The sequence below is a fragment of the Aspergillus alliaceus genome (genome assembly GCF_009176365.1).
Source record: "Aspergillus alliaceus strain CBS 536.65 unplaced genomic scaffold BDW43scaffold_8, whole genome shotgun sequence".
NCBI classification, from domain to species: Eukaryota; Fungi; Ascomycota; class Eurotiomycetes; order Eurotiales; family Aspergillaceae; genus Aspergillus; species Aspergillus alliaceus.
Genome location: NW_022474691.1, coordinates 334,450 through 359,945, shown reverse-complemented (window position 1 = coordinate 359,945; position 25,496 = coordinate 334,450). Strand labels below are relative to the sequence as shown.

At 47.0% G+C, this 25,496-nt stretch overlaps 10 protein-coding genes across 10 annotated transcripts; 4 read left to right on the top strand and 6 right to left on the bottom strand.

The window, feature by feature from the left end:
• Window positions 1–155: 155 nt before the first annotated feature.
• BDW43DRAFT_308203 (uncharacterized protein) lies at window positions 156–1,523 on the top strand (the record flags this gene model as incomplete). The annotated part of the gene is made up of 1 exon (XM_032046433.1): window positions 156–1,523. The coding sequence occupies one exon, from the start codon at window positions 156–158 to the stop codon at window positions 1,521–1,523; it is 1,368 nt and encodes a 455-aa protein (XP_031903364.1).
• Window positions 1,524–4,126: 2,603 nt separating this feature from the next.
• BDW43DRAFT_267142 (uncharacterized protein) lies at window positions 4,127–5,066 on the top strand. Its single transcript, XM_032040957.1, has one exon. The coding sequence runs from the start codon at window positions 4,544–4,546 to the stop codon at window positions 4,916–4,918; it is 375 nt and encodes a 124-aa protein (XP_031903363.1). The 5' UTR covers window positions 4,127–4,543; the 3' UTR covers window positions 4,919–5,066.
• A 79-nt stretch (window positions 5,067–5,145) lies between these two features.
• On the bottom strand, window positions 5,146–6,065 carry BDW43DRAFT_323644 (MBL fold metallo-hydrolase; the record flags this gene model as incomplete). Its single annotated transcript, XM_032049793.1, has 1 exon — window positions 5,146–6,065. The coding sequence occupies exon 1, from the start codon at window positions 5,998–6,000 to the stop codon at window positions 5,146–5,148; it is 855 nt and encodes a 284-aa protein (XP_031903362.1). The 5' UTR covers window positions 6,001–6,065.
• An 865-nt stretch (window positions 6,066–6,930) lies between these two features.
• Window positions 6,931–8,181, bottom strand: BDW43DRAFT_308200 (alpha/beta hydrolase; the record flags this gene model as incomplete). Its single annotated transcript, XM_032046432.1, has 6 exons — window positions 6,931–7,057; window positions 7,131–7,281; window positions 7,337–7,601; window positions 7,668–7,915; window positions 7,976–8,099; window positions 8,149–8,181. The coding sequence occupies 6 exons, from the start codon at window positions 8,179–8,181 to the stop codon at window positions 6,931–6,933; spliced, it is 948 nt and encodes a 315-aa protein (XP_031903361.1).
• Window positions 8,182–10,319: 2,138 nt separating this feature from the next.
• On the bottom strand, window positions 10,320–11,318 carry BDW43DRAFT_308199 (sterol desaturase family protein; the record flags this gene model as incomplete). The annotated part of the gene is made up of 1 exon (XM_032046431.1): window positions 10,320–11,318. The coding sequence occupies one exon, from the start codon at window positions 11,316–11,318 to the stop codon at window positions 10,320–10,322; it is 999 nt and encodes a 332-aa protein (XP_031903360.1).
• Window positions 11,319–13,302: 1,984 nt separating this feature from the next.
• Window positions 13,303–13,848, bottom strand: BDW43DRAFT_298131 (uncharacterized protein; the record flags this gene model as incomplete). Its single annotated transcript, XM_032044518.1, has 1 exon — window positions 13,303–13,848. One exon carries the CDS (start codon window positions 13,846–13,848, stop codon window positions 13,303–13,305), a length of 546 nt encoding a protein of 181 aa, XP_031903359.1.
• Window positions 13,849–14,281: 433 nt separating this feature from the next.
• BDW43DRAFT_298130 (alpha/beta hydrolase) lies at window positions 14,282–15,237 on the top strand (the record flags this gene model as incomplete). Its single annotated transcript, XM_032044517.1, has 2 exons — window positions 14,282–14,392; window positions 14,446–15,237. 2 exons carry the CDS (start codon window positions 14,282–14,284, stop codon window positions 15,235–15,237), a joined length of 903 nt encoding a protein of 300 aa, XP_031903358.1.
• A 2,158-nt stretch (window positions 15,238–17,395) lies between these two features.
• On the bottom strand, window positions 17,396–17,900 carry BDW43DRAFT_298129 (uncharacterized protein; the record flags this gene model as incomplete). Its single annotated transcript, XM_032044516.1, has 2 exons — window positions 17,396–17,648; window positions 17,704–17,900. 2 exons carry the CDS (start codon window positions 17,898–17,900, stop codon window positions 17,396–17,398), a joined length of 450 nt encoding a protein of 149 aa, XP_031903357.1.
• Window positions 17,901–21,369: 3,469 nt separating this feature from the next.
• Window positions 21,370–22,467, top strand: BDW43DRAFT_267134 (GNAT family N-acetyltransferase). Its single transcript, XM_032040956.1, has 2 exons — window positions 21,370–21,910; window positions 21,980–22,467. The coding sequence occupies exons 1-2, from the start codon at window positions 21,517–21,519 to the stop codon at window positions 22,231–22,233; spliced, it is 648 nt and encodes a 215-aa protein (XP_031903356.1). The 5' UTR covers window positions 21,370–21,516; the 3' UTR covers window positions 22,234–22,467.
• A 1,706-nt stretch (window positions 22,468–24,173) lies between these two features.
• BDW43DRAFT_323638 (uncharacterized protein) lies at window positions 24,174–25,270 on the bottom strand (the record flags this gene model as incomplete). The annotated part of the gene is made up of 3 exons (XM_032049792.1): window positions 24,174–24,568; window positions 24,739–24,995; window positions 25,227–25,270. 3 exons carry the CDS (start codon window positions 25,268–25,270, stop codon window positions 24,174–24,176), a joined length of 696 nt encoding a protein of 231 aa, XP_031903355.1.
• Window positions 25,271–25,496: the final 226 nt, after the last annotated feature.

Genomic DNA, 25,496 nt, shown 5'->3' with positions numbered 1-25,496 from the left:
TGCTGTTCTTGATTGGTAGTAGAGACCTGCGCCAAATCCTCTACTGCTAGTATACCTTTGTTCCATGTCTGCTATATAACCGCTTCATTGACCGTTCGTCCTATCGCCGCATCAACTTCTTTTTATCACCCCTGCAGCTTTCTTTTTCTCTCACTATGTCCGATTTTCTGATCGAACGCCTGCATGACGTTGCTATTGGGCGTACCCGTGACCCCAAAGACAAGACCAAAATCACTGCACTCGAGAATTTAGTTGGTGGCTTGTCTTCCGAACAGCTGAGAGAGGTCCGAAAGGCTTATGTGGATCGCTACTTTGTCGACCCGGAACACCACTTGCGCAGCTTTGATGTGTACCAGGAACTTCCACCTCTCAGACTCGACCCTGACCTTCTGATTGACCTGCTCGGCATTCTGAACAAATCTGACATTGACCACGATGTCAGCTATATCGGACAACTCCTGGAGAAAGCTAGAAAGGGAACTTTGACGGAGCAGGATCGTAGGGAGTACTACAGCTTGCTTCCACGCATAGGCTTATGGGACTCGCCTGCACGTAAGCCATCCGAGAACCAGAATGTTGATTCATACGAGCGACGCTTGCGTCTCAGGGCTTGGGGAAAGGCGTCAGATGTGGGATTCGATGCGGCCCTCAAAGAGATCGAAAGCGGATTCCCCACGTCCACGATCAAGCTTGATACTTTCAGACATAAAAATATTGCCGTCATAGCCAGCTCACACGGTGCTCAGTGGCAGGAGCTTGTGGATTGGGCACTTGGCATGATTGACGCGGGCTACACTCTACAGATCTTCACCCCGTTTGGGCGGCCGCTCGCGATACAGCGAGACAGTATGTTAGTCCGCGAGCCGCCTACTGAGGCCGTTGCCGTCTCGTTGGGTCTTCCAGGGGTTGGACTAGGAGCTCCTCTTCGCTTGGACCCTCTCCGCTTGCCAAGACAAACACTTGACGCCCTGCTTGGAAATGCCGTCGGGGCTGATCGTTTTGACGCGAACCAATTCGGGGCTGTGTACCTAGCAGGGGGGCTTGGATTCAATGAGGATGTGGCTGTCACTTCACCAAAAAGTGCAGATGATGTTGCGCACGCGAATATTGTGGCGACCCCTCACATTGCCCAAATGATGAGCAACGCAGTTCAGCATCGTCTGCCAATCATCGCTCTGTGTCACGGCCCTACCCTTTTGGCCTGTCTGGATATCGAAATTGACGGCAAACGTGAAAAATTGGTTAAAGGCGTGGAGGTGGCAGCGCTTCCAGCCCTGGAGCCTATGGTACATGCACAAGGGAAGCTGGAACCACAATTCAGCTTTTATACTTGGAAGACCCATGACATCCTTGCTGAGGCTGGAGCTATCGTGGATGAGCAGACTGATTTGCAGGATATGACAATCGTCAAGACCGGCGTTCGAGATGGCCTGTATCTTGCTACAGGTCCTGGGCCCCAAACTGCGTTGAATCTGATCAACGCAACCATATATGCCATCAATAAGCGTTGGAACAATGTTTAGGCTTTCATGCTGAATATGATTTCGAGACTTTTCCATCCATATTTACTAGTGCGCGCGCGCTATATATGTTATGTAAACCTATACAAGCCGTGCGAATAACTGAGACAATGTCAGAAATAAGAACTGGGTTTTATTAAAAGCTTAACTAAATGAAGATATATTTTTTGCTCGTAGCGTTGTCTCGATTTTAATCCGTTGGCATACTGACGCAAACTACGAACCACCCTTAGTCACTCGCGATATCCTGCCGGCTGACTCAATTTCACAATGCTCTTGATATAAAAGATAGCAAGATCTCCACCAATCTTATTTTGAAACCGGTTCTTCAGATCCAAGGCACCAAGGAATCAATCCCGTCCGCATGGACCTACTGTCAGGATTGATCTCAGCTCCGGTATCCCAACCAGTCGCCCTTACCACCCCTGCTTCCTGTCTATTCATGGTAAACAGTTGGGTGACAATCGACTGACGCATAAGTAGTAGTGGAGTTTGTTCCCCTTGTGATTGTACGTGGGAGGGTGGTTGAATGCTAGCCAGTGTCTTATGTTTAGAATACCATATACTTGACTTGACTTGTTAGTAGGATTGTGGGTTGACATAGCGGTCCAATGGACTTCTCTGTGGGCGAAAGTAACCGGAACCACATTATTAGCTCTACGGAAGGCCCTTGGTCTACGCATGAGTTTCCTTTTAACTCTTATCTGGGGATCCTGGAGGCTACGCTGTGTGGGATGAGTTAACAGGAATGCACAGACCTTACTGACCGATCAGCGATAACCTTCATTTCGCAAGCCTTTCGGTGATAACCATAATGCCTTGAGTTTATTCCAGTATGGCGGGATGATGGTCCCTAGATCGACAATCACTAGTAAAGGGGTGTCCCTAATACTAATGCGCCACAACTTGGATTGCTATTTATCTCAATTCTCCTAAGATCGGCGACGATAATCGAAAGTCATTTGGACCTCTCCATAGAGTTATGTCCGATGAACTCTTTTGGGTTCGCCCGCACGCGGATGCTTCTACGATTATAAAAAGTGTATCCAAGGCGAGCGAATCGAAAATCGGTTTAATGATACCAGCCGAAGAAGACAGAAGACTGTTATGACTCTCATATTATTCTCAATTATCTGACTGCATAAGATGTCTCACCACGGTAACTATACCACCGAGAAAGTCAGCTATCCTTCCCGCGGAGAAACCGTGGCAGGAGTGCTTTTTCGACCCAAGGATATGCCTAAACCGCCGGGTATTGTGACCATTGGTCCTTATTCCTTCATGAAGGAACAAGCACCCTTCCAATGTGGCACGCGTCTTGCCGATGAAGGATACACTGCTTTGATCATCGATCCACGCACGGTCGGGGAGATAATTATTTGAATCTTAATCAACTTTCTAGTCTTCCCGTCAGGTGTTGATGCAAGAGACCGGCAAATGCTGCAGAAGTTGCTTCTCCAATGTGCATCGAGAATGCCGGCGAACCGCGTGGCCGAAGCCATGCACTATCCTCCATCAGTGGATTTAGGACGCTGGCATTGTAGTTCGGCAACACCTCTTGACTCGGATTCATTGAGCTATCCACGGTATCGTCCGAATGTTGATCCTGCCGGTGGGACATTTCCTCGTGAAGCTGCTGGTTCTCGTTTAAGGGTTGCTTTAAGTAGCTAAAGTGGAATAGTCAGAGGTCACCTATTGCCAACCCTATACAGCCAAAACCTTTTCTACGACCCTCTCTTTGATCCTGATCTTGTGATCGCGCGACACATATCCACACTGGTCAGCTAACCCAGCCTCCCGACACTTGACACACGGCTTCTCACCGGTGCACTTCGTTATCTGTTTCGTCACATTTCTTTTTGTCGGCTTTCTGTACTCGTAACCGGCCCGTCCAGCCATGACTTGGGCGCTCAGTCACTTCGGCAACTTGTTTATCGGTGCTTGGACTCCACCTTCAACCCAATAGGCTTCTTCCCATCTGGGCAGGGATAAGAAGGCAGGGGCACGAAGTTTCGGTTAGGGAAAGGTTGGTTTTCAGCTGGAGTCGGCTGAGTTGAGTGGGTGGAATTAAGGTTGAGCGAACGACACCCACCACCTCGTAAAAATGCTCACTCAAATATACTCCGTCGCACCACGGCTAGGATCTTGTTGACCGAGAGGGCTGATCCATTGTATAGCTTCTCATTGGTTGTACCGTGGTACGGCTCGAGTGGTGTTGGGTCTAATTACGATCAAGAGATATATTTCCTTCTCGGGTCACACATATATCGATTTCGTAGATATAGTACTACATCCCCGGCGCTTATGAGATCAAACTAGATTCGATCTCTAATACGTAATTTAATAGACAGAACGTTCCAAGGAAACAATGATCGACTGAATAGCCCAGTGGCAATTGTCAAGTTGTAAATATAAAGCATAGAATATCATATAAGGTTCTACTAAACCATGTTTGAACAGCTGCAGGAATATGGGGCCGACATGATGAGTTATCAAGAATGCCGAGGTTCAGATAAACAGTTTGATTTGCTGCTTTAAATTAGAGAATCCTTCCCATGGGTGGCTCAACCCAATTAGCTAAAAAAATTGTAAAAGAGTGATTTATAAGCTCTCGGTCCTCGGTGATGGGACTCATTTTGGCCGGCCCGCCTTGACCTTTGAATGGAGCGGGCTCCACTGTCGCCTTCTACCCGACATAGTCGGCATCAGAATTCAGCACTTGCAGCTCTTCATACGTTTGTCACAGAGAAACGGCGAATGTTGATGATCGACCCTGATAATCTCCAAACAGACTTAGGCAGATCTGCTTCTCGGAATATGGACAACTCGTCTCAATACTCTCGGTCAGAACCCAACCGGTTGCACCGACAAAGGAGCCACGCTAGTTTGAATAAACGTACTGGATATCAAGAGAATAAGCGAGGGACGGGGTACCGCGGTATTACCGAGGTAGGGTCAGAGTTCACGCTCTATTACCGGGTGGAGTGTTCTAAATATGGTTGCTACAGCACCGTCGAATTCAAATGCGTGAAGCGCAGCGAAAGTACCGATTTAAGAAGGATGCCACAATCTCTGTATTACAGCACAGAAATGCAGAATTGGAAAACACACTGGTAGCAATGGGGTCTACTATTGAGAAGATTCAGGACCAAATTGCCCGCTTGCAGCAAGTTGAGCACAAAGCGGAAGCCATGGCATCTCTGAGGACAACCGCTGAGCGGCTCCAGGCAGACGTGGCGAAGGCTCAACGACAGCCCGTCGGCACACTGTGTGTGGATGGGCGCTCTGACATTCATCATGGTTATGGGGTCCATTCAACGTTATGGCAGACCACACCTGGCGAGAAAGTTTCATCTCGCCCAGTATCTGCTTTAGGGTATGAGATTTTGAATGCATAATTGCCTTTTAAACACTACACTTAGGTCTCACCATAACTTTGCTACACCTTGGACACCACGTTTTGCTTCAATCGAATTATTAAGACTGTCTTTCAGCAACTCGCTACATCGTACCCATCTCCGCATAAAGACTCCAATAGGTTCAAAGTTGCACATTACATAGCTAACTGAAGCTCCTCAAATACTAGCAAGGAGGTTATACAAAAGAAGCCGTAGCACTAGATACACTAATCCACCTCAGGCCTTGGTTTAGCTTGCATCGCACCAGTCCACAACGAGCCTGGGTTCAGCCTTTGTGGATAAAGCTTCAGCATTTCATAGTATATCTCCTTCGCCGTATCACACTGCCCTATGGTCCGTTCAAAGTTCACCAGGTATTGTCTGGTATCGGCGACAGCGGATGGCGCAAAGCCAGCCTCGGGATCGCTGTGGCCACCAACGACGGCTTTCGCGCCAAGTGCGGCAATCTTGTCAAGGGCTGCGATCCATGCCAGACGTGCCGCCTCTGTTCCCGACTCTCCCATATATGGATGGGTGTTGTTGTAGACCGCATCACCAGCCACCACCAGTCCAATGGACGGCACCCAGAGAACAGTGGAGTTGTCACAATCAGTATGCCCCACTGGTACAACAATCAGTTTCTCGCCCTCCAGGTCAATCTGATCATTTGTCGTAGCGTCCGCAGGGACAAAATTCTTTGGTATCTGCGCGGGAAACAGCTGGTTCCAAAAGCCTTCCACTCGGGAGGGAGCTGACTCGGCCTCCATTCGTGATATGACCTCTGGCCTTGCCACGATTTTCGCATGCGGAAAGCGCTCCAGCAATATCGAATTTCCAAAAAAGTGGTCTCCATGCCCATGGGTGATGTAGATCGCAGTCAGGACTTTACCGGTGGCAGCCACCCATTCCGCGAGAGCTTCGGCAGCCTCGACTGTCAGCTGTGAATCAACCAAAACCGCATCCCTCTCGCCGTAGATCAAGGTTGAAGTTGTCGGTACCCATTTTAAATGGTCTTGGCCTGGGGGTGTGGATCGATTTACACCGGGGCGCTTGCTGTAGAAGACTTTGAACTCAAGTCCCATAACGAAAATAAGGCAAAAGGCAAATAGTGGTTTCTTCTGCAACAAGGAGATTTTAGTTATTTGAGGTTGAAGTGTGGTAGACCTGGCAATGGGTCAAAAGTTGTGAGCGTTTTATCATCGTTATTATACGCCCTTTCCCACCAAGCGGACCTCGGATGGATGAGGCATCAAGCAAATTAATTCATCATCACATCACCTCGCACATATGGTATCGTAATCGGTAGAATTGAAAAGAAGACTGGTACAATTACTCATAGAAGGATTTGTAATATTTGTTCTATAACGACATTTTATTATGTACTGCCAAAGTAGAGACCGTTCGCTTACGGAATACGTTCAAGATCCATCCATATATCGCTGTCAACCGAAGTTTACACTGAGATATCACATATTGGAACACCTCTACTCTCCGGGAATTATTGGTGTCTAGTCGTATATTTTGGTCGATACATACACTCTAAGCCTAGCATCACAAACATGCTCTACCCCTGTGGCTGGCGAAATACAGGTGCTGAATGTACTTTTGGTCAATTGCCAGCGGTCTCCTGTTTTCTTGTCTTTCCATATACCTTGTGTATTTTTCTCTTTGTATTTAGGGGCCATTTCCCCTAAGGTTGATCAAAATTAACTCTACATCAAATGTTTTGGAACAGATTCAGAGCAATACAAAGGGAGATGGTAGAAACGGTAATGGACAACATATGAATCATTCAACTGCAACTAAAGCGAAAACAGTGACATAGCACGTTGTTTGAGCTAAATGGTAGTTTGCCATACAAAGAATCCTGCAGAATGAAGATCGGATGCACCAGCTGCCATGAATCAAAAGTAATGTAGAAGAGGCACTACATCCTTAGATAAACAAAATCGTGTGCTGACTTAGAGGTAGTATATATCCCAGAGTTGACAAGTAATCAAAGACGATATTCACTACGTATGGAGAATAAAGTCTATCCCAGCAAGGACGTCGCCTACGAAGTCGCCACTTGGTGGAGGGCATCCAAATGCCCAGAAAACATGCGGCAAACCGTGATATTGTTGGAGCTTTACCGGAACCCTAAGATTGCATAATTAGTCCAGGTGCGCTCTTCTAAGCGCCTGCCATCGGAGAGGTGCGATATAGTACTTACCAAGCTTGTTGCAGTGCATTCGCCATGAGAATACCATCATCCCGTAGAGGATCTATTTCGCAGACCGCGATATAGGTGGGTGGAAATAGGTTCAAGTGTTGACTAAGGAGAACAAAGACTCCTGGATCGTTTTCCTTTGCTTCAACCGATTCTAGAAAGATGAGTTCTCATAACCAGAGTTCAACGCTATATCCTCAAAACCATACCTAGAAAGGTAGCCATGGAATGTGCCGTGTTCACTGGTCCATCGGCGCATTCCTGGTGCGACCGATGGCTGTCTGCATGTTGCGGGGGAACATTGTCGGGGTGGACGGTCAGTGGCACTAAGGCAGCGACGCCTTTTATTTCGGAGTGCCGCTCTTGTGCAATGAGCAAATGTGCTACTGCTAAAGCTAGACTCCCGCCAGCGCTTTGGCCGATGGTAAAATAGCGACTTGGATCACCGCCGAACTTTGATGCGTTTCCAAATGCCTGACCGGAACTACTGCTTTAGCCGAAGTGTTCTTTCAGTGCTAGAGAGATTTGTCATGTACATACCCAGTCCCATGCAGCAATTGCATCCTCAATTTGGGCTGGAGACTTGTGCTCTGGGGCAAGTCTGTATCCAACAGAGACAATCAGGCAGCAATAGCGTTCAACAAGCATCCGACAAAAGGGGTCCTCCGAGTCCAGATCCCCACAGCAAAATCCGCCGCCGTGGAAGTAGACCCCGACTGGGGCAGGCTCAGTCTCTTTCACCTGTTGATAGACCCTCACTGTTACATTCTTGTTCACCACGATTTCTTCTGTTGATGGGATTAGCAGTTTTTGTTTGGACTGATTGTACTAGTCCTATGCTAACCTACCCACATGCACATTTGGGGTTAAAGGGCTCTCTGCATTTGTCTGCTCTGCAAGAGCGCGGTATTGCTCTCTCATGGACATTGCGTCCCCCACTAACTGTGGACGAAATCCTAACGTCTCCTCTACCTAGTTTATATGAGGACATGTGCTCCGACATTCGTGACTGTTGACGAACCTTGGCCCATTCTTCTGCTAAAAGCGCTTCCATATTGAACTGAGCTTCCCTGTAACGGAACGAACTTTCTGTTCTTGGCATATAGTACACGCTTTATGCGCACCCGGCTTTACTTTTATATAACTAACTACTAAGTGATGAGTTATCCTTAGCCGAGGAATAGTTTTGTTGAATGGGTTTGATGACAAATCGCATGCGCGGATTCCATAGATTTACTACTAATTACAGCGTGTGGATCGGACGAGTGACCTGGCCAAATACATCAATTATAGTCGTTCGCCTTTTGTGTAAGTGGAGTGCTAAAGTCTGGTGTGCTTTCAGCCGTTCCAAGAACCTGGGCCAACGACACCCCCATAGACTTGATCTCGCCAGACAGAGGGCAAAGGGTGTTGTGGGAACTCGCAACATGACCATTCCGACACTACCGGTGGACTAGCACGCCTAGAGTAGGAATAGTCAGGCGCGAAAAGCTGATGGGATATTACTATAAAAGCTGATCCCAAAAACATCGGTTCTTGGAGGTGATCTCTTGGAGGTGACCTACCTGCAAACCCCTTTAGAAATGTTGGAAAACCAAATTTCTTATCGTTACGGCCATACCAAGGACAACGAAGCTATTTCTAAACTAGGGGCATGTTTTCAGAGTGCCATTCGCACCGTTTCTGCTTCATGATGACTTAACCTACCTCTCCGAGTCATACTCGCCTACAAGCATCGCGACCAATCTAAAAGACCCTTCCTCTCACTTTTGTGGTAGCCATACGAGACGACGGGATACTTGGGTTCCTCCAGCTTAGATATGGCACGTCCACGAGTTGTATTGAAGCAGTGGAAAACAAGATCCAATTACAACGGCTATACGCGAGTGAGAGATAATAAGGGCTGTGTATCGGGAAACATCTGCTGGCACGAGCAGAAAGGAAGGCGAGAGGCATGAGATCTAAGAACATATGGTTAGCATCCTGGAAGCCAACCGTTAAAGCTGAGCGCCTATACGAGAGCACTAGATACAGGAAGACCGGTGTAATGATATTCATGCTGGGTGATTCTAAGTTGGAAGACTGGGTCATGGTAAAATAAATCTAAAGGACTAAGGCATCAATAGATTACAGGCTGGTTGGTATTTGTCTATGAAACTAAAGGCAATTATATCAGTTGCTTTCAACCCCAACAACACTCGCATATGTAACGCCGGTGTTTAGTTGGTGTCTTCTACATATCTCAGAGCATACATCGACTTTCTAACCACATTCGCAACAAGCCCTAAGTCACAAGCTACACTATTAAGTAATCTAAGCAGAGACTCCGGAGTCCTAGACATAAAGCCACGCCAGTGGCTGACTTATTTTGTCGCGCTACGACCTGTTTTCACTTCACCGGTCCGTGGATCCGTCATGCTAGAGTAGCTAGGAGTTTAGTAACAGAGCATCACCGTACGTGCCTTAGGCCCTGTAGGGTGCAACCGCCACGTATCGCCTTTCCTCGGCGTACCTCAGGAATATACGTGGATAATTCCATCATCCGTAATCGCACTCATTAGCACGGAGCTTCCCGTTTCCTTTAACGTGTAAACTACTCCTGTACCCGTAACCATTACACTTTAGTTCTACTACAGCCTCAGTATCTTTACCAGGTTAGCCTCCTACCTTTACTGATTCTAGGGATATTGTACGGGACTAATGTATTTAAGTGAGGGCTGGGAACCTTTGCCCTAAAGCAAACCATTTAGCTCCGTTTAGGTCCGTGTCTTTTCCATATGCGAGTGTTGCAGTCAAATGCTACCATAGGCCCATTAGTCCCGCTCCCTAGAAACCATGGCTTGCTGTAGAAAATGTAGAAAGTGAAGTGCCAGTCTAGTATATACAGCAACCATGGCATCGATGTGGAAAGAGCTCCATGATTGCTATGTTCCTTCCACCGGCAATACATGATGTATCTTTCCTCGGCTTCATATTTTGCGAATGTAAACATCCTTTGGAACTGTTCATTCCAAAAGTACTCCGTTCTCAATTCTAGACAAGGGATCGCGCGGCTGTGACTTCATCCATTTGCACTCCCTTGGGTTCTGTCGCCTCCATTATAAGTGCTAGCGTTATTGCTAGTAATATAGCAACGCTAGCATGTCTCTGTACCGTAGGATATCCATGGCTAGACGTACCCCGGCTTTTTCATTATTGGGCTTTAGCCAGGTTCTCGAGGATCGGTTGTCTCGCCCGTTCTTCGTCCCCGTTAACTCGAATTCTGGCATCTTCCATCGTTCTTCGAAACTTTCGATCTGTGGAGTGGATGGCATCCAGAAAGCCCGTTGGGCCAAAATTTTCATCAAAGGAAAAATGATGAAAGTCATGCTGCAAGTTTGAAGGCATCCACGGGATATTGTAGCCGGAGTGCGTACATATTGTACCGAATTCGAGAAGGATGAGTGTGAAAACCGCCTGCGACCAATGATGCCGGACAAGTACGATACCCAGCATGTTGGGTAAGAGATTCGAACAGAGATGCTCAGTCATGGTGCAATAGGTCGATGCTAGTCCAACAGGTGCCGTGAATTCGTGGTGTTGCTTATGAAATAACGGATATAGTAATTTTGAGTGGAACACGCGGTGGACATAGTAGAATCCCACTTCCGTGCAGAAGATATCCCAAAATATAGTTGCAATTGTTTCGACGGTTGAGGGCAACGCGGCCGAGCTTACTGGCATTAACGGGCTTCTCATCGAAGCCGCGAAGGTCAAAGGCAGAGCTACAAAGATCTGATTTCGAAGAGCGATCCATGCAATACGAATATAAGCTCGCCCATCGACCCTCACAAATGGCTGGGTTTTGTACTTAAACAGCCACTTGGGCCATCCGGTCAAGTCGGGGGTGGCAAAGATGGCTGCCCATAGCCAGAAGAAGACAGAGGTGATAATAAAACTTCCCCAGAGGTTGATGTTGTATTCGCCATACCTATGCTCGATCTTATCGTAGAACGTATGGCCTATGGCCGAATTGTTAAAAGATACAAAGACAGCGACAAATCCTGCATACACGGCCTGAGAGCGGACAGTGCCGTTAGCGACCGACGAAGTGGAATATGCGAAGCGCTGGCTCTGGGGAATTGGTTGACCGGAGAGATCAACCGGCACGAAGCGTTTTCTGTTGACTTTGATGGACGCTGTTGAAGCCATGGGACGTGACATAAAACCAGGATTTGTTTAGCGACTTTAGCACCCATCCATCTCTAATTGCAAGGGAAAATGGCTCGCCTCGTTTATATCGCTCGTATTCCCCGCACACATGCCAATATCTTTGAGGGTATGTGCCGCGGTAACTCGGCCAGGCGTTCATGCAGCTATCTAGGATCTTAAATTAAATCAGTAGACTATGCGATACCCTAGCTCGGTCCTTGGTTTAGGTTCCTCGTGCACGAACTACGCCCTAAAAGCCACCAGCCAGAATAAGATTCATCGAACAGTAGCATATTGATTGATACCCTACTCTCAAAGCATCCCTCCCTGACTGAGGCCCACAGAGGAGTCATATAAATCCCTTCTAATGCCTTCAGATGTAAGAGCGGGCTCGGTTGACGAATGAGGAGTCTTGATATGAATATTCTCTATGGATCAGCAGCAGCTAACTTTCATCAACATACACCACATGAAACAGAGGGCTTTGTAAATCAAAGAACGCTTCAGGCCAAGTGTCGTTTGCTCCTGTCGTGGATCTCCTGTTGAAATCCAGTTTAAAGTCTAGCCTTTAAAGTCATTGCCTGAATATAGAACCGGTGCGCAAATCGACGGAGAAGCACTCATACCATCATTTTGGGTGATAGCGCCAGGCCAATTCAGCCTCCGTTTATGTAGTAGGGGCAGTATCCTGATCCGAAGTTGCGATCACTTCAGTGGCTAAGTGTTCAAGTAGGCACGGTGACGGTAGTAGTGGAAACAACAACCTTTCTTCAAGCCGATTCCTTCTCACACACATTCCTCGATGTGGAACTTCCAATGGCCCACTCAATACCTCATACCACTGAGTCCAACGTGTTCTCGTGCCTACCGTTCACATTTGTTGTGCCGTCGAACCTTTTACCGCATGCTTGCCATCACTAATGTTTAACCCAGGAACAGCGAAACCAACACCTACAGCTTCCACCAAGCCTTGGGAGTACGCTCTTGCAGGATCAAAAGTCACTGTATAAAGATAACATGACACCTAACACTGTCTGTGTTTCTTATTCGATCCAGTTCCACTATCGCGGAGTCACTTGCGGAAGAGGAGCCCACAGTGGCACAGGTAGTATATCCCGGTTGATCAGCATTCAACCGTGCGGCAGTATACTCCCACCTTTCTTTGTCCCGCACAGGAGTGAGTATTATAGCCTCCGACAGGATGTGCTGTTGAAAACAGGCGTCTTCTGGAGGCCTTTTGATCACCTCACAGCAAGTGCTGCACAGCCCCCGTGCAATAATCTTGCGTCGTCCGCCTGAGCCAAAAGATCCAGAATCTATGTCGGCTGTTGGCATTCTCTATTATTATAACCCAGCTCGTACAAGTGACGTACCTCCCATTCTCCTTTATCAAAACGCAGCTAATGGCATATACCTTTTTAGGAACCCAAGAATGGACCAGGTTTCCAGGCCCATCTGACGGCCCAACGTGGACTGCTGGCCAAAAGGTCTATCACAAATCTATACCATTGGTGTCGCGCCACATGAGTAGCTTGGGTTGGGAGAAAAACCTGGTCCTTCAGGCTCAAACAGCGCCTCAGTCGCCTCTTCCTATCCTACGGGGCACGATGCGGGTTATACAACCCTTGTTCAGGTACCATCATATTGCCCGGCGGTCAGTCCTGGATACCTACGTTTAAGTATCTAACATATGTATAACTCAGAATAATTCGGTTAGTGGTGTGTAAGATGCTATTCGAAGTGGGCCCACGGTGTGCATGTTTATAGGGGAGCTCATCAATGCGCCAGTACCTGACCATGATGCCATCTAAGGCCTGAAACCTACTCTACATCACTTAAAGGTTTGCTAAGGGAGAATATGCCTAACGCCTACGAATGAAGCGGTATTTGACCTTGCTGTGATAGTTGCGTGTGAGTATACTATATAGCCTAGACACAAAATTGAAGGCATGATTCTTTCCCAGGCGCCAGCAACGTATCTGCGTTACACAACAGGGCCATCTTCTTTCTGGAGGATATTGTTTGTTTTGAAGACCACGGCATCACTTGGTAAGAATGGCGTAAGTAACGCGGTGTCCCAGTAGAGCCAGACCTCCTTGTATTGCAAGCCATTCAAGGTACCCCCCATATCAGCCGGCCCAATCCGACAGATCCAGCTCAGAGGAATGCTGACGGACGGGCTGTCTGTCGTGTTATCTGGCATCCAGATATGCCGCACATTCTGGGAGAGAATGGTTGTGGTTCCATCATCGTTTGTGATTTCGTACACATTAATGAAATCGTGTCTCATCTGCCGAAACTTTCCGAAGAGCTGTTTCATCCACGCCCACATCTCGTCCCCTCCATTGTATTGCGCATTGTTTTGGTTGTGGAACGTGGCATCTTTGGCGTAGAACTTTGTACCGGAACCGTAGTTGAAGCCATTTGCATCGACAGTATCGACATAGTTCTTGAAGAACTCTTGTGCCGGAGATTGAGGACCTTGAGCAATCCAATCCTTACCGGAGAGGTAGTGAAGAAGTTGAGGCATTGCTTCAAGAGTAGTTGTAGAACCGGAATGACGCGGGCTGTTCGTTGAAAAGTCATCAGGATTGTAAACCAAGGTTCGCTTCGCCGCGGAGAGGCCAGTGCTTACTGTGGAGCTTAGAATTCCGTCGTAGGTAGGGCCGGGAATACCAGTTTGAGTGCTAAACAATGCTCACTTCCTGGAAATAAGGGCTTTAAATAACCACGGTAATTCGTCCCTATTGTACGGTTCCTCGGTATTAGGTGTAGAGCGCGAAGGAAGGATGCGTAAACAGCCCTTGCCGAGGCCATGGATCACTCAGTCCGCCGGACGCCACCTCTAGGTGTGTGACACGGGCGTTATAAAAACCCGCCTAATTCTTTACCAAGTTTATGGGTATGTTTGCCTGCATAATCCTTACTACCGCTTAGCCGATAAAACCTCTTCTGTCAGAAAAATGGTTCTTCCTCGCCAAGAGGTTGAGTTCCGTGCCTGCGATGGAACGGTTCTCCGTGGCTGGCACTACGCAACAAGGGAGAAGAGCCCCTGCATTATTATGACCCATGGGGTAAGCAGTGCCACCTCCCGGATTCAGTGAACTGATTAACCTAACGGCATTAGCTTGCGGGAATCCGTCACTTCCTACTACCCCCGTTTGCTGCCCGATTCCAGGAGGCCGGGTTCGGCGTCCTCCTTTACGACAACCGGAATTGGGGCGACAGTGATGGGCAGCCACGCCAGGAATCAAATCCCGCACTCCAGCAAACAGACCTCTACGATGCATTTAACTATACCGTCACGCTTCCTGGTGTAGACCCCGACAGAATCGCGTATTGGGGCACGAGCTTTTCGGGGGGTAACACCATCTATGCCGCAGCAGTCGACAAGCGTATCAAAGCAGCCGTGGTACAGGCTCCTGCTGTCTCTGGAGAGACACGATCTTTAGCATTCAAGGACCAGATACCTGCTATATTCGAGGATCGAGCTCGTATTGCTGCTGGCGGAGAGCGTGGTAAAATACCCTGCATTGCGGATGATCTTGAAGAAGCCAAATCCGGTCTCGCGGCCGCTCTCTTTCCTGATATGCATGCTTATGAGTCTTTTGATGGGATCTACGAATGTGGTGGTCAATGGGAGAACTGGGTTACCCAGCAGACGCAGCTTCATATGCTTAAATTCGAAGCGCAAGCCATGATACATCGCATCTCTCCAACACCTCTACTTATGGTGATACCAGGAAACGATGTTACGGTGCGGACTTCATCTCAGCTACAAGCTTTCGACAAGGCTCAGGAACCAAAAGAACTGCTTTTTCTAGAAGGCGCCGGCCACTTTGACATTTACCGTGGAGAGTACTTTGAACGCAATATTGCTGTTCAAATCGACTTCTTACACCGGAAGCTACAGGGTTGAAGCTTACGTGTCGATCAGAGATTTATAGAGATCAGTGAACGGCTAACCGCCAACTTTGTAGAAATTATTGCCCTGCTTTGGATCTATTTGACCAGAATCTCGATGTAGACTATAACTCCGCTGTAGGGTTGCACCTTTGATGCTAGTTACTTTTATCAAGGTGTACTAAGCTCCTAGCTTACAGGCACACACCTGTCATTGTGTGATATGCGAACGATTTTTAACGAATTTGGTTTTAGTCACGACCGCTTTGATTAACAAAATGACAAATTGTAACGATCATGGGATTTTCGAGAGGCGGCTAAGGGAGACTCAGTCATTCCCGGCGGCGCGGACGATGTCTGAATTAGTCCGTGCGATACTCTGGTAGCGTGTAGATCTTGAGCAGGTTCGACATACTCAATCTGCGCAAGCAATAAGCCGAGTAAGGATGAACCAAAAGCGTCATCCGTCACAGCCCCCAGACAAGTTCAAGTTCAGTAGTGTGATGAGTGAACCGTCGGAACTTTGCCTTACTAATGCTCTCTAGCAATTAATGCTCTCTAGCAGGTACAGGCCAGAGTTAAAGTAGTGTAAAATGTTGCGGCAATACTTTCGTCGGCCCGATGCGCTTAATTCAACCTGACATTGCCATCTACTGAGTCTGTGGCGCTTGAGCCAGGCTGTGATACCCAAACCTATAGGTACATGAGCGTCATTGGAACTATTCAAATGATATAACATTAATTTCCATGCTGTTACTTAGTCGGTTATTGTAGTATCCGCCAGAAACCGGCTGCCTGTGCAGAGACCGGACGAGCTGGCTGGCGGCAAACTGTGGGAAGGAGCCTCTTATTTAAGAACACATACCAGGAAGCCGAGCTTTCACCTTGATTTCCAGACAAGGACGCTAAGGTGGTCAAGGTAAAACCGTGCAAAGTATATAGCGGAGGCATGACCTCTTCACTGGGTATGTTTATTGATAGCTCGCAAGCGTCTCTCGTCAAACGGCGAAAATGGTTTCTGGGATGGTCTCAAATCAGCTTTAGCTACAAAAATTCTGGTCACTCCCTCCACCTACGTTAATCCGACCCAGTTCCTCAGGAGAATCCCAGTCTCCATCACTATGGGACAGACTAGACCACGTTCAGACCACGTTCCTTGGGCAAAATTCAACCTCACCATGAGCACCGGTGGTATTGCCCTTCCTGCTTTCGAAGCAGCCGCAAACTCTCGGGCCTGACAACAATTAGGTCTCCCTCACCGCAATAATTATGCGACGATTTATGCTCCATTGTTGATGACTCTCGATTTCGCTGTTATGACGTGGGGAGTCGCTCTTCTTCCCATCCTTTCCCCCCAGCCTTGCCATCGCGGTTGTGAGCATGGGAGTTTCATTGTCAACTCCGAAATTGCTGAGATTCTTCGTATCATGGCCGTTGCCTTTCCCAGTTTCCTATGGTCTCTTTCCTTGAGTTCTTCATCACTACACTGATTGCCTGCCTGTCTGCTGCACAGGAGTTATCATTATATCTCGTTTGGTGGGCCTACGTTTTTCCCAATGTCGCTGAACAGAATGCTACTATTGACACTAGTCATCAAGCCCAGAGTAAAACAACATTGTGGATATGGAGTGTTGCAACTATTGTGTGAGTTGCGATATATCCGTGTGCTTTTCTTTGAGCTGCAGGCGATCTGGTGGGGTGATATCCGGTGGCCCACGACGAGGAATGCCCAGTGATAACCTGTTTAGAACACATTCTTTGAAAGTTTCTATCGCCTTCGTGACGAATCTCAGTATACAGCCTCACCGTATACGTTAGAGTAATAAGAGTAGTTGATACCACGCCATCACGCTTAGGATAGTGGCTACACAAGTCATTTGTGTATATTTTAACAAATCTGTACGTTATTTCAAGACCCTTCTCTAATACAGCCAGCTTAAGGGGCTGCTGAGAGAGCAATCGATAACATAAAGGACATGATAGATGCATGGAATTTGAGCTAATGGACTTGGATAGTGGAACGTCGAACATTCAATATAAACCTCTTGAAGGATAAATCTCCTTGCTTGAATTATCACAACCGACAACATCACAATTAAGGAGGATATCATAAACAAACCCTCCTCCCAAGGATTAGCGCAACAAAGCAATCAAACACATGTACATTTCATCTCTCAGACTGGAATTTCGAGCACTCCGTCGTAGTTGCAGCGCTTGAGAACGCCATCCATGGGGTTGTCTACACAGATCCACTTGGTCCCAGGAGCGTTGCGGTCCAACACCGCTTGGCCCTTCTCCGGAATGGGACCAGATACGCGCTCAAGCTCAAGTGTGAAAGAACCAATATCCTGGCCTCCATTGGGGAAGCGAATATAGTATTGACTGTTGTTACAGCGAGCACTTTGCTTAGGGCTCCCGTTCGACGCCCTGTGTACGAATCTGAGTATGAGCAGGTTTTCATGATTGATTATTTCTAACTTACCAAATCAGGTTACAGTCAGTTGGAGTATCATCGGGGTAGTTAGCATCTGTCACAACGAAATGCATCGTAGAGTCGCCAATCTTAGAGGTGTTGGCCTGGGCTTCACTGATTCTCAGGGAGCCGCTTCGGGCAACGTTCGAGGACACAGCCAGTGCAGAGTCAGCGGCCAGAAGTAGGGAGAAGACAATGAACTTCATTGTAAGAAAATGAGGTGTATTAATTTCAAGTAGAATGATGTGATGATGGGATTTGGGATGTCTTTGGGACGTAGTTGACGTTTTCGAGATTGATGGATGAGATATGGAATCTATGCTGGTAAACGCGCGCCTTATATACCTCATGAGTTTCATATGAATTGTTTCTGTTGAATTTCATTGAATCCTATGAATAGGGTCTCCTCATAGAAGGATGAGGTATCTTTCGTAGTTTTCCAAATAAAGTCTACCGATGTTGTCGTATTAGGAGACAGCTCATCCCGTAAACGGGCTAAGTATGGCTAGATGTGGATCGCCCAGCTTGATCCGGTGGCTCTCTGGTGGCCTGGGGTGAACATCAGCGTGCCGTGCATTTCCGATAGTGCTACTCTCGACCGAGAGAAGTGAGACGTATCGTATTACTTTTAAGCCCCGTCCTGCAAGGCCACCCGCTATTTAATGGCTTGGTCGAAACCACACCAATCAATCTGTTCACGGTAGCTTTCATGGTAGGCCTGATAGACAGAACTGCAGAAGCACAAGTAGTACAAACACTCTTTATTAACCAAGCTCAGTGCATGATCTTCCATAAATGGCATTTATAGGATTCGATAGCGTCCCGAAATAACTCAGGAATACCCATAATTGAGACAAGATGTCGTATTTGTTCTCAACTGACCCTTGGCTCGGCATCGTGCGAATAGCAAGACAACATCAATGGTAATGAATGGTAGCTGTCGACCTGCGGACTAAACCGACCAGCTCGAATAGGATTCCATCAATTACAATATCATCGTACACATGTATGTCGTCGTGTAAAGTCCACCATATTTCTGTACTTCATGATGAGAGCCAGGTCACCATCACCAGAGTTCAAATATTATCCGGCATGCTTCAGTATCTGAGATCATCCGGAAACTCTAGTAGTTATATTTTCTCAAGCAGTCTGCACTATCTATTGGCGTAGATTGATTAGACGTCATCGTAGTCAGTTGATGTGCATTGTTGGGTCCAGAGTTATGTAACCTCTGCCATAGGAATACTGCTGACAATATATGTCAAAAGTTTTCATATATAAATATCAAGGAAACATTTCGTGACACCCTAATTTGTGTATGGTGGGGTCCTCTTTGCAACTCATGTAGCCACATTCGGAATTATATACCACCCTTCTCGGTTGCACTACTAAGATAGGTCATTTAAAATAGAAACACGACCTTTTCGAGAGGAGCAAAGAACCGAGCATAGCCCCATCGCCATCCTTCGCTTAACCCATATAAGCCAACCAGCACCACTTGAAACCTACGGACTCCCGATATATATCCAATCATGCCACAAAAACAAAGGCACAGTTAGACGTTATTGTTCGACCTTCCTCATCTAAGGAGAGCAGCTGCAGTAGATTCCACAGGCTTGCATATTTCTCTGGGTGCATGTAATCCCATTGACGGAACGTCCCACAGCTCCTCCAGTTGAGGGTTGGAAGCAAGAGCAGTCGCAGCTTTCCTTGCAGAAGGCCTCTGACTGACCGTCAGTGCTGTCAATATGCCATGTGGATGCGGTGGTCAAAATCGAGGTGATGCTGAAGGAGACAGCAGTCACAGCCGTGATAGAAGGTTCCATCCTGAGGTTGACTGGGGCTTATTGTTTTTATTAGCGTACAAAGTACCAAGGATAGATTTGGTGGCCTTTCAAAAGTTTTAACTCACGGGCGAGGTGAGTAGTATCAATTTCTTGATAATCTTGCGTGCAACAGATTTAATAAAGTTATGCCATCGCAGCCTTTTATAGCCAAGTATACGACATTTAAGCGCTCACACGAGATGCCAATAGGATGACAATTTAGCATGATGTGTGGCTTCTACACACTACCACCGAGAGCGTAGATCGACTGCCATCACGGCTTTTGGCATATTCATCCGCGGAGCCGAAATGGAAGTTTCAAAGGATTCCAGCAACTCTGGAGAACTATGCTTGAGTGTCTGGTTAGGTATAGATCTCTATAATAAGACCAATCTTCAAGGGCCGGATCGATTTAGTCATAATATATGCTGCCGTAACTTCACCCCGCCTACAGAATTGTGTACAAGCCTGGGATGCATCGGAGGGCCATAAATGAAAACACCATGGAGAGGTCAAGGATAGTTCTGCTAATACCCTTGCTTATAGAGGAGCCCTGATCGTACACCGTGTACGCTAGTCAGTAGGTGATTTGTCGATCTGTGGAGATCCCCGCATGTGGCATGCGTGGTATCTTGGGATCGATTCCTGGCGATCGAGCTGGAGTGGTATCATCTTGGAAGAATATTAGGCTAAATAGCTATCCTTCTGCTTAGGCCTATAAATATAGCATCGTGCTAGGGGTAGGATACCTTAATTTATTTTCTGATTACTAGCAATCATGTCTCTTTGCCATATCTTGGTCGTGTCAAGGGCCGTGACGGCAGAGCCTGGGCAAATCCCCATCTTGTCGCGATATACATGTCCTAATGGTAGAACACTTGAATGTTGCCGGTTCCTCAACTACCATGGACCTGACAAGCCGCCGTGCCGGATAGGTTTTATTGAGAACCAGATAATTAAGCAAACTTACGTCAATATTGCTCTATGGGCAAACAACCAACAGGTTCTCCGCAGGCATGCCAAAAGCTGAGTGATACTAGCATGGCATGTTGTGTCGTAAATGTATGAAGAGACTCGTAACATATACTATAGTTCCTCATCGAGGACAAAGCCTAGTCACCATTTCACTGTTTAGAATACCGACTTCATATGTTCTTCTTTTGCATAATGTGATTATTCGATACAAGAAACGAAGGATGGTACTTCCCATCGATATCAAACGATGTAACGACTTTTGCTAGTTATGCATCTAGAGTCATGAAAGACTAACATTCTAGCGTCGTTTGTCCTGATCCTTCCACTCGCAAGAGTGCGTCGTCAGAGCCATGATAAAAGGGAATTATAGTAAGACAACAATTAACGCTGCTACTGATCCGGGGAACACTCGCGTATTTTTAAATTGTAAGTCTTTCCCCCTGGTTTTATAGTCTGGGAATGGATATATATGGACGCCAATTGATGGAAAGAAATACATGACCTTCATTTCTTAACTTCACTGCTACTTTCTATGCTTACACTGATAGATAATGCGCTAGTTCAGGCTCTTTCCACCACGCTCAGGCTGTGAGTTGTGGCGGAGAAAGAGGCTACGCTGCGAGAGATCATCCGGCAACGACGTCTTACTTAAACCAATTGGTGAATTATAGCAATCGTCGAATACCGTGCTTCATTCTCTGGAGTATCTCTTGGGGGATTTTGGCGGCCTCATGGCAGCCAAACTTGGTTGCCTATCTATCCGTGATAAACCCTAAAATTGCGTCTTCAACTAACCGTTGCTTATTTTATCATGATGCCTGCAATATCTACATTAGATAAGGTCATTTCTCGCTGCCTCAAATTGTCCAACGTCAGCAGATGTCGCAACTACATCTTATACCCTATCAGTAAAAGGTATTTAAACTGTGTGCATCCTTTCATGGTCAGACTAAACAACCAACTACCTACCCAAGGGACAATAACTGCCCTGTACTCCATTCCATAAGAGAAGCCAAGAACAATGTCTACTGCCAGCTATACCATCCGACCCGTCCAGGCCTCCGACATTCCCGCTCTGGCCGACCTCCTCTACACCTCCAAACTATCTCTCACCATCAACCGTCTTCTCTTCAAAGAATGGCCCAACGAAGCTATCCAACGACAAAACTACTTCCGCGCTGTAGACAGCATCGACAAATCCGAACCTGAGTCGCTGACTGTAGTCGACAAAGCCTCCGGGGAAATTATCGGCCACCTTGCCTTCAATCGACGACTGCCGGTACAGAAACTAGAAGAACCAAAGCCTGAAACGGGCAAGCAGGACCTCCCGGACTTCTTCAATCCCGAGGTTGTCACAGCCGTGCTGAGTGCAGTCGCGGAGCTTAAGCAAGACACAAAGTCCATCGATCATTATGGTAAGTGTTCAGTCGCTATACTCTGGATATGTGTCATAGATGGTGGCTGATACCGTATGCCGTTATCAGAACTGACATACATCATTGTCAAGCCGGGATATCGCCATCGTGGTATAGGAAGGGATCTGATAAAGTATGTTTTCGATAAGGCGAAATCTGCGGCAGTGCCTATTATTGTTAATGCAGAGCCGCAAACGTATGACTTTTTCAAGAAGTATAGGTTTGAGGATACGAAGCATGTGGATTTTGAGCTGGACAAGTGGGCTCCACCGTACTCGGGTTTTGGGGTGTTCAGGCTGGCTGGAATGGCTTGGCATCCTTGAGTATGGCCTCTATGGGAGCATCATCTTAGTAGGCTTTATAGTAATCATGCTTATAAAAGTGAGCGCAAGGTGTTTGAATACTCAGAGAATTGTGCACGTCAAGGGTAAGGTGGCCTATGGGGCTTGACTCAGTGAATATATTATTTTGTCGCATCGCGATCCACTTGATTATATTATTGCCCAGTCCTTTGGATGCCAGGGCTATAGGTAAAGACCACTAGTGGCCGTTTTAAAATTATTGCATTATGTTAGTAATGTCCTTGTATGGCCGGTAACATAGTAAACAAAATAGGACCTATAACAATGCTTGTGACAAAGTCTTATGGGAAGTTTCCGATATCTCTTGTGAGTGCTGCCTCCAGAGGCTGACCTATCGTCCTTGACTGTATACGGCAGACGGTGCTTCTGGCTCCTATGATTTCCTTTTTCGTGCTCATAAATGGTGGATATCAGCCCAAAATTACTCTTTTGAAGGGCTATTTGCAACTATCGTTCTCATTATTCTCAAAACGTTCTGCTTTTGGAGAGAGAATAAGCTGTCTGGCCTTCATTAGCCGGTGCTGTCGGATCAGCCCTGGTCTTCAGCAAAAGTCTTATAACGTGGATATATTCTTTTGCTGCTGCTTCATAAAGCGGAGAACTCCCATCGGCGGATCACGCGTGTATCAACTAGTTCTGTTTGGAGGAACACTTGCACAACCAATTTTTAATTTATTCGCCGCTGCCCGTCAGAGAGGACTTTTGTCTTCTGAATCTTTCATATCTAGCGGGATTCCTAGACTGCAGAATCGACGCACCGCAGGGACATCCCCCTTTGTAGCGGCGTTTCTAAGTAGCTCATCTTCTAGAGTAAGACCGAACTTCATGCGGAGTAGTCGAAGAATCTGCTCCTGACTGCATGCAGCAGCGTGATAGAGAACCGTTTCTGATAAATGAGATTGCGTGCAATCAGATCTTCTACTAATCGCAGTCTAATTTGGCCATATCTCCATTTTATTTTCCGACAGCTGCGATCAGTATCTCCTCCATAGTTGTTATGTTGTGCACGTGTCGATTGAGAAGGGACCTCATGGTCCTTGGGTGACTAGCGATGGCAACCATTTACCGTATTTTCCGTGATAGTTACACATTTTTGACTGCTAGAAGCAATGTCATTACTCCTTCACTCTTGCAGTTGCCTGCCGCTGCCGCCAAGTTCTCTTCTGTGATTACAAACTCGTCATCAACGTAAACAAGGAGTAGTTACAACAGTTCCCTCCCGTCTAGGCTTCTTGCAGACGGTGTTAACACTCTTTCAGTGACACGTAACTTGCCTCCTGCTTTATCTACCAGACATTCCCTAACCTTCTCAGCAGAGATATCGCGACTAACTGCCACTACCAAGATTTCTTCTTCAGCCACTAGGGTCTCTGTTGCTTGAGCAATCAGCGGTAGGTACCGTACATAGAGTGGTACGTCAGCATATGTCAGTTAATAGGATCTGGTCGGAACTTGTCACACATGAATCCATGATTGGTTGTGAAATGCCTGAATCCGAATTTGGATGAGAGTTACAAGCAAAACTGAGATTCATGTAAATCAGATGCGTCTTGATGAGCAATGCTAGCAGCCGTTGTCCTGGGCCAGATATACAAGTTATATTTGTCTTGTCTGGATAGCTACCAGCAAGGCAGACTAAGATTTGGCGGGGGAGCTAAAATGTGATAACGGAACTTAGTTGGCTAGTATCTGTGCTATAAAAGTGATCCTTTCTTTACCTTTATATATTAGAGGTTGTTTCTCAGACAAATTTTCTCACGCGGTTAACGCAGCTATCTAATAAGGACAACACGGGGAATTTGTTCCAGATGCAGTATGTTCCCATCATACAACATCGTATTCAAACAAATAAAGGACCTTGATATCCTTATAGAAGTTTGTCAAGTGTATGAATAAACTTCCTACCGATTGTTTGTATTCTCTGACAGTTCATAAATCTCATGAGTTATGTGTCTTGCGGGATCGGACGGCAACTCACTATAGTCACTTTGAGGTGAGAATGGCGGCTCTTTGTACAAATCAGAATTCAGTTGCGGGTTTGGAGTTGCGGCAGCTGGTTCCTTTTGTCGGCGACACCGTAGCAAATACCAAATCAAACCAACTACCAGGGCACCACCAGCTACCCCACCTACAACACCACCCGCGATTACACCGGCATGACTACCAGAGGGGCTGGAGGATGAATCAGTCGTAGAAATTTCCGATATTCTCGGTGCAGGTGCGGGAATCATGGACACAGTTAAGGTCAGGGCTGAGGTTGCGGTCGGCGAATATACAAAAGTTGTCGACGCGAGTGCTGTATATCAATATCTATTAGAATTGGCCCAGAGCTTGATCATCCCAGAGACATACTTTGTGGCACGGGATTTAAAATAGTGCGGGAAGACCCTCCGGGCTCCTCCGCACAAGCGACGTTGTTATTCTACTCCTTTTGTGAAGTCCAAAACCCTTGGTCTTCTCCCTGACAGCAGAAGAAGCGTTGATGGCTATACATGGTCCAGTTGGCATTGGCGCAGTGGGGTGATTTGACAAGAACATATCGACAATCTGCCTCGTCTCGACAGCAGATAGGGTTATTATTGTCGTCGGATACCCTGCACGTACTCGCTGATGGGCAGCAGGCAACGAAGCCATCCCAGGTCGCCCTACACTGTTTAGTGCTTGCGGGACAAGGTCCCTTCACATGAAGAGAATATTCATAGAGGGGATCGAAGGAGACCGGCCTTATCGAAGGTGAAAAGAGGTGTAAGGGAATTAAGAGGATATAGAAACATGTGCTATGCAGGAATATGATATCAGCGGTGGGTGGCTCGTTGTCTTTTCATAGACCTCAGCGGGCGGCTTTGCATTAACTGCGCATACACCTTTAAGAAGCAAGATCGCAGAAAGGTGAAGGTAATCAGCAAATACTGCGGCTAAATAGGCCCAAGATTCGGGCAAACAGTTGAACTGACAGCCACCTCGTAATTCGTAAAAGGGAAGACCGGGCTTGGTTCATGACTATTCCCTGTGGCCAGCAAGGCAATCAGCTAGAACAGTAGGCCGTATCACAAATAACAACGTGATTGGCTGATGTATTCAATTGTTTTGGGAGCTGTCGGCCCTAATCATGACTTTCCAGTCAACGATTCGCCTATAGCGCGGAGATTTGTCCCCAAACATTGGGGATTCCATATACGCCTGCGAGGATAACCTTGTTTTGGCCCCTGATACCTGCCATCCCA

Bases quoted from the DNA above. Each gene is read 5' to 3' on its own strand.
- BDW43DRAFT_267142 (XM_032040957.1), top strand. From the start codon at position 4,544: ATGCGTGAAGCGCAGCGAAAGTACCGATTTAAGAAGGATGCCACAATC.
- BDW43DRAFT_267134 (XM_032040956.1), top strand. From the start codon at position 21,517: ATGTCTACTGCCAGCTATACCATCCGACCCGTCCAGGCCTCCGACATT. The intron at 21,911-21,979 runs GTAAGTGTTCAG...TGCCGTTATCAG, and splicing joins AAAGTCCATCGATCATTATG to AACTGACATACATCATTGTC.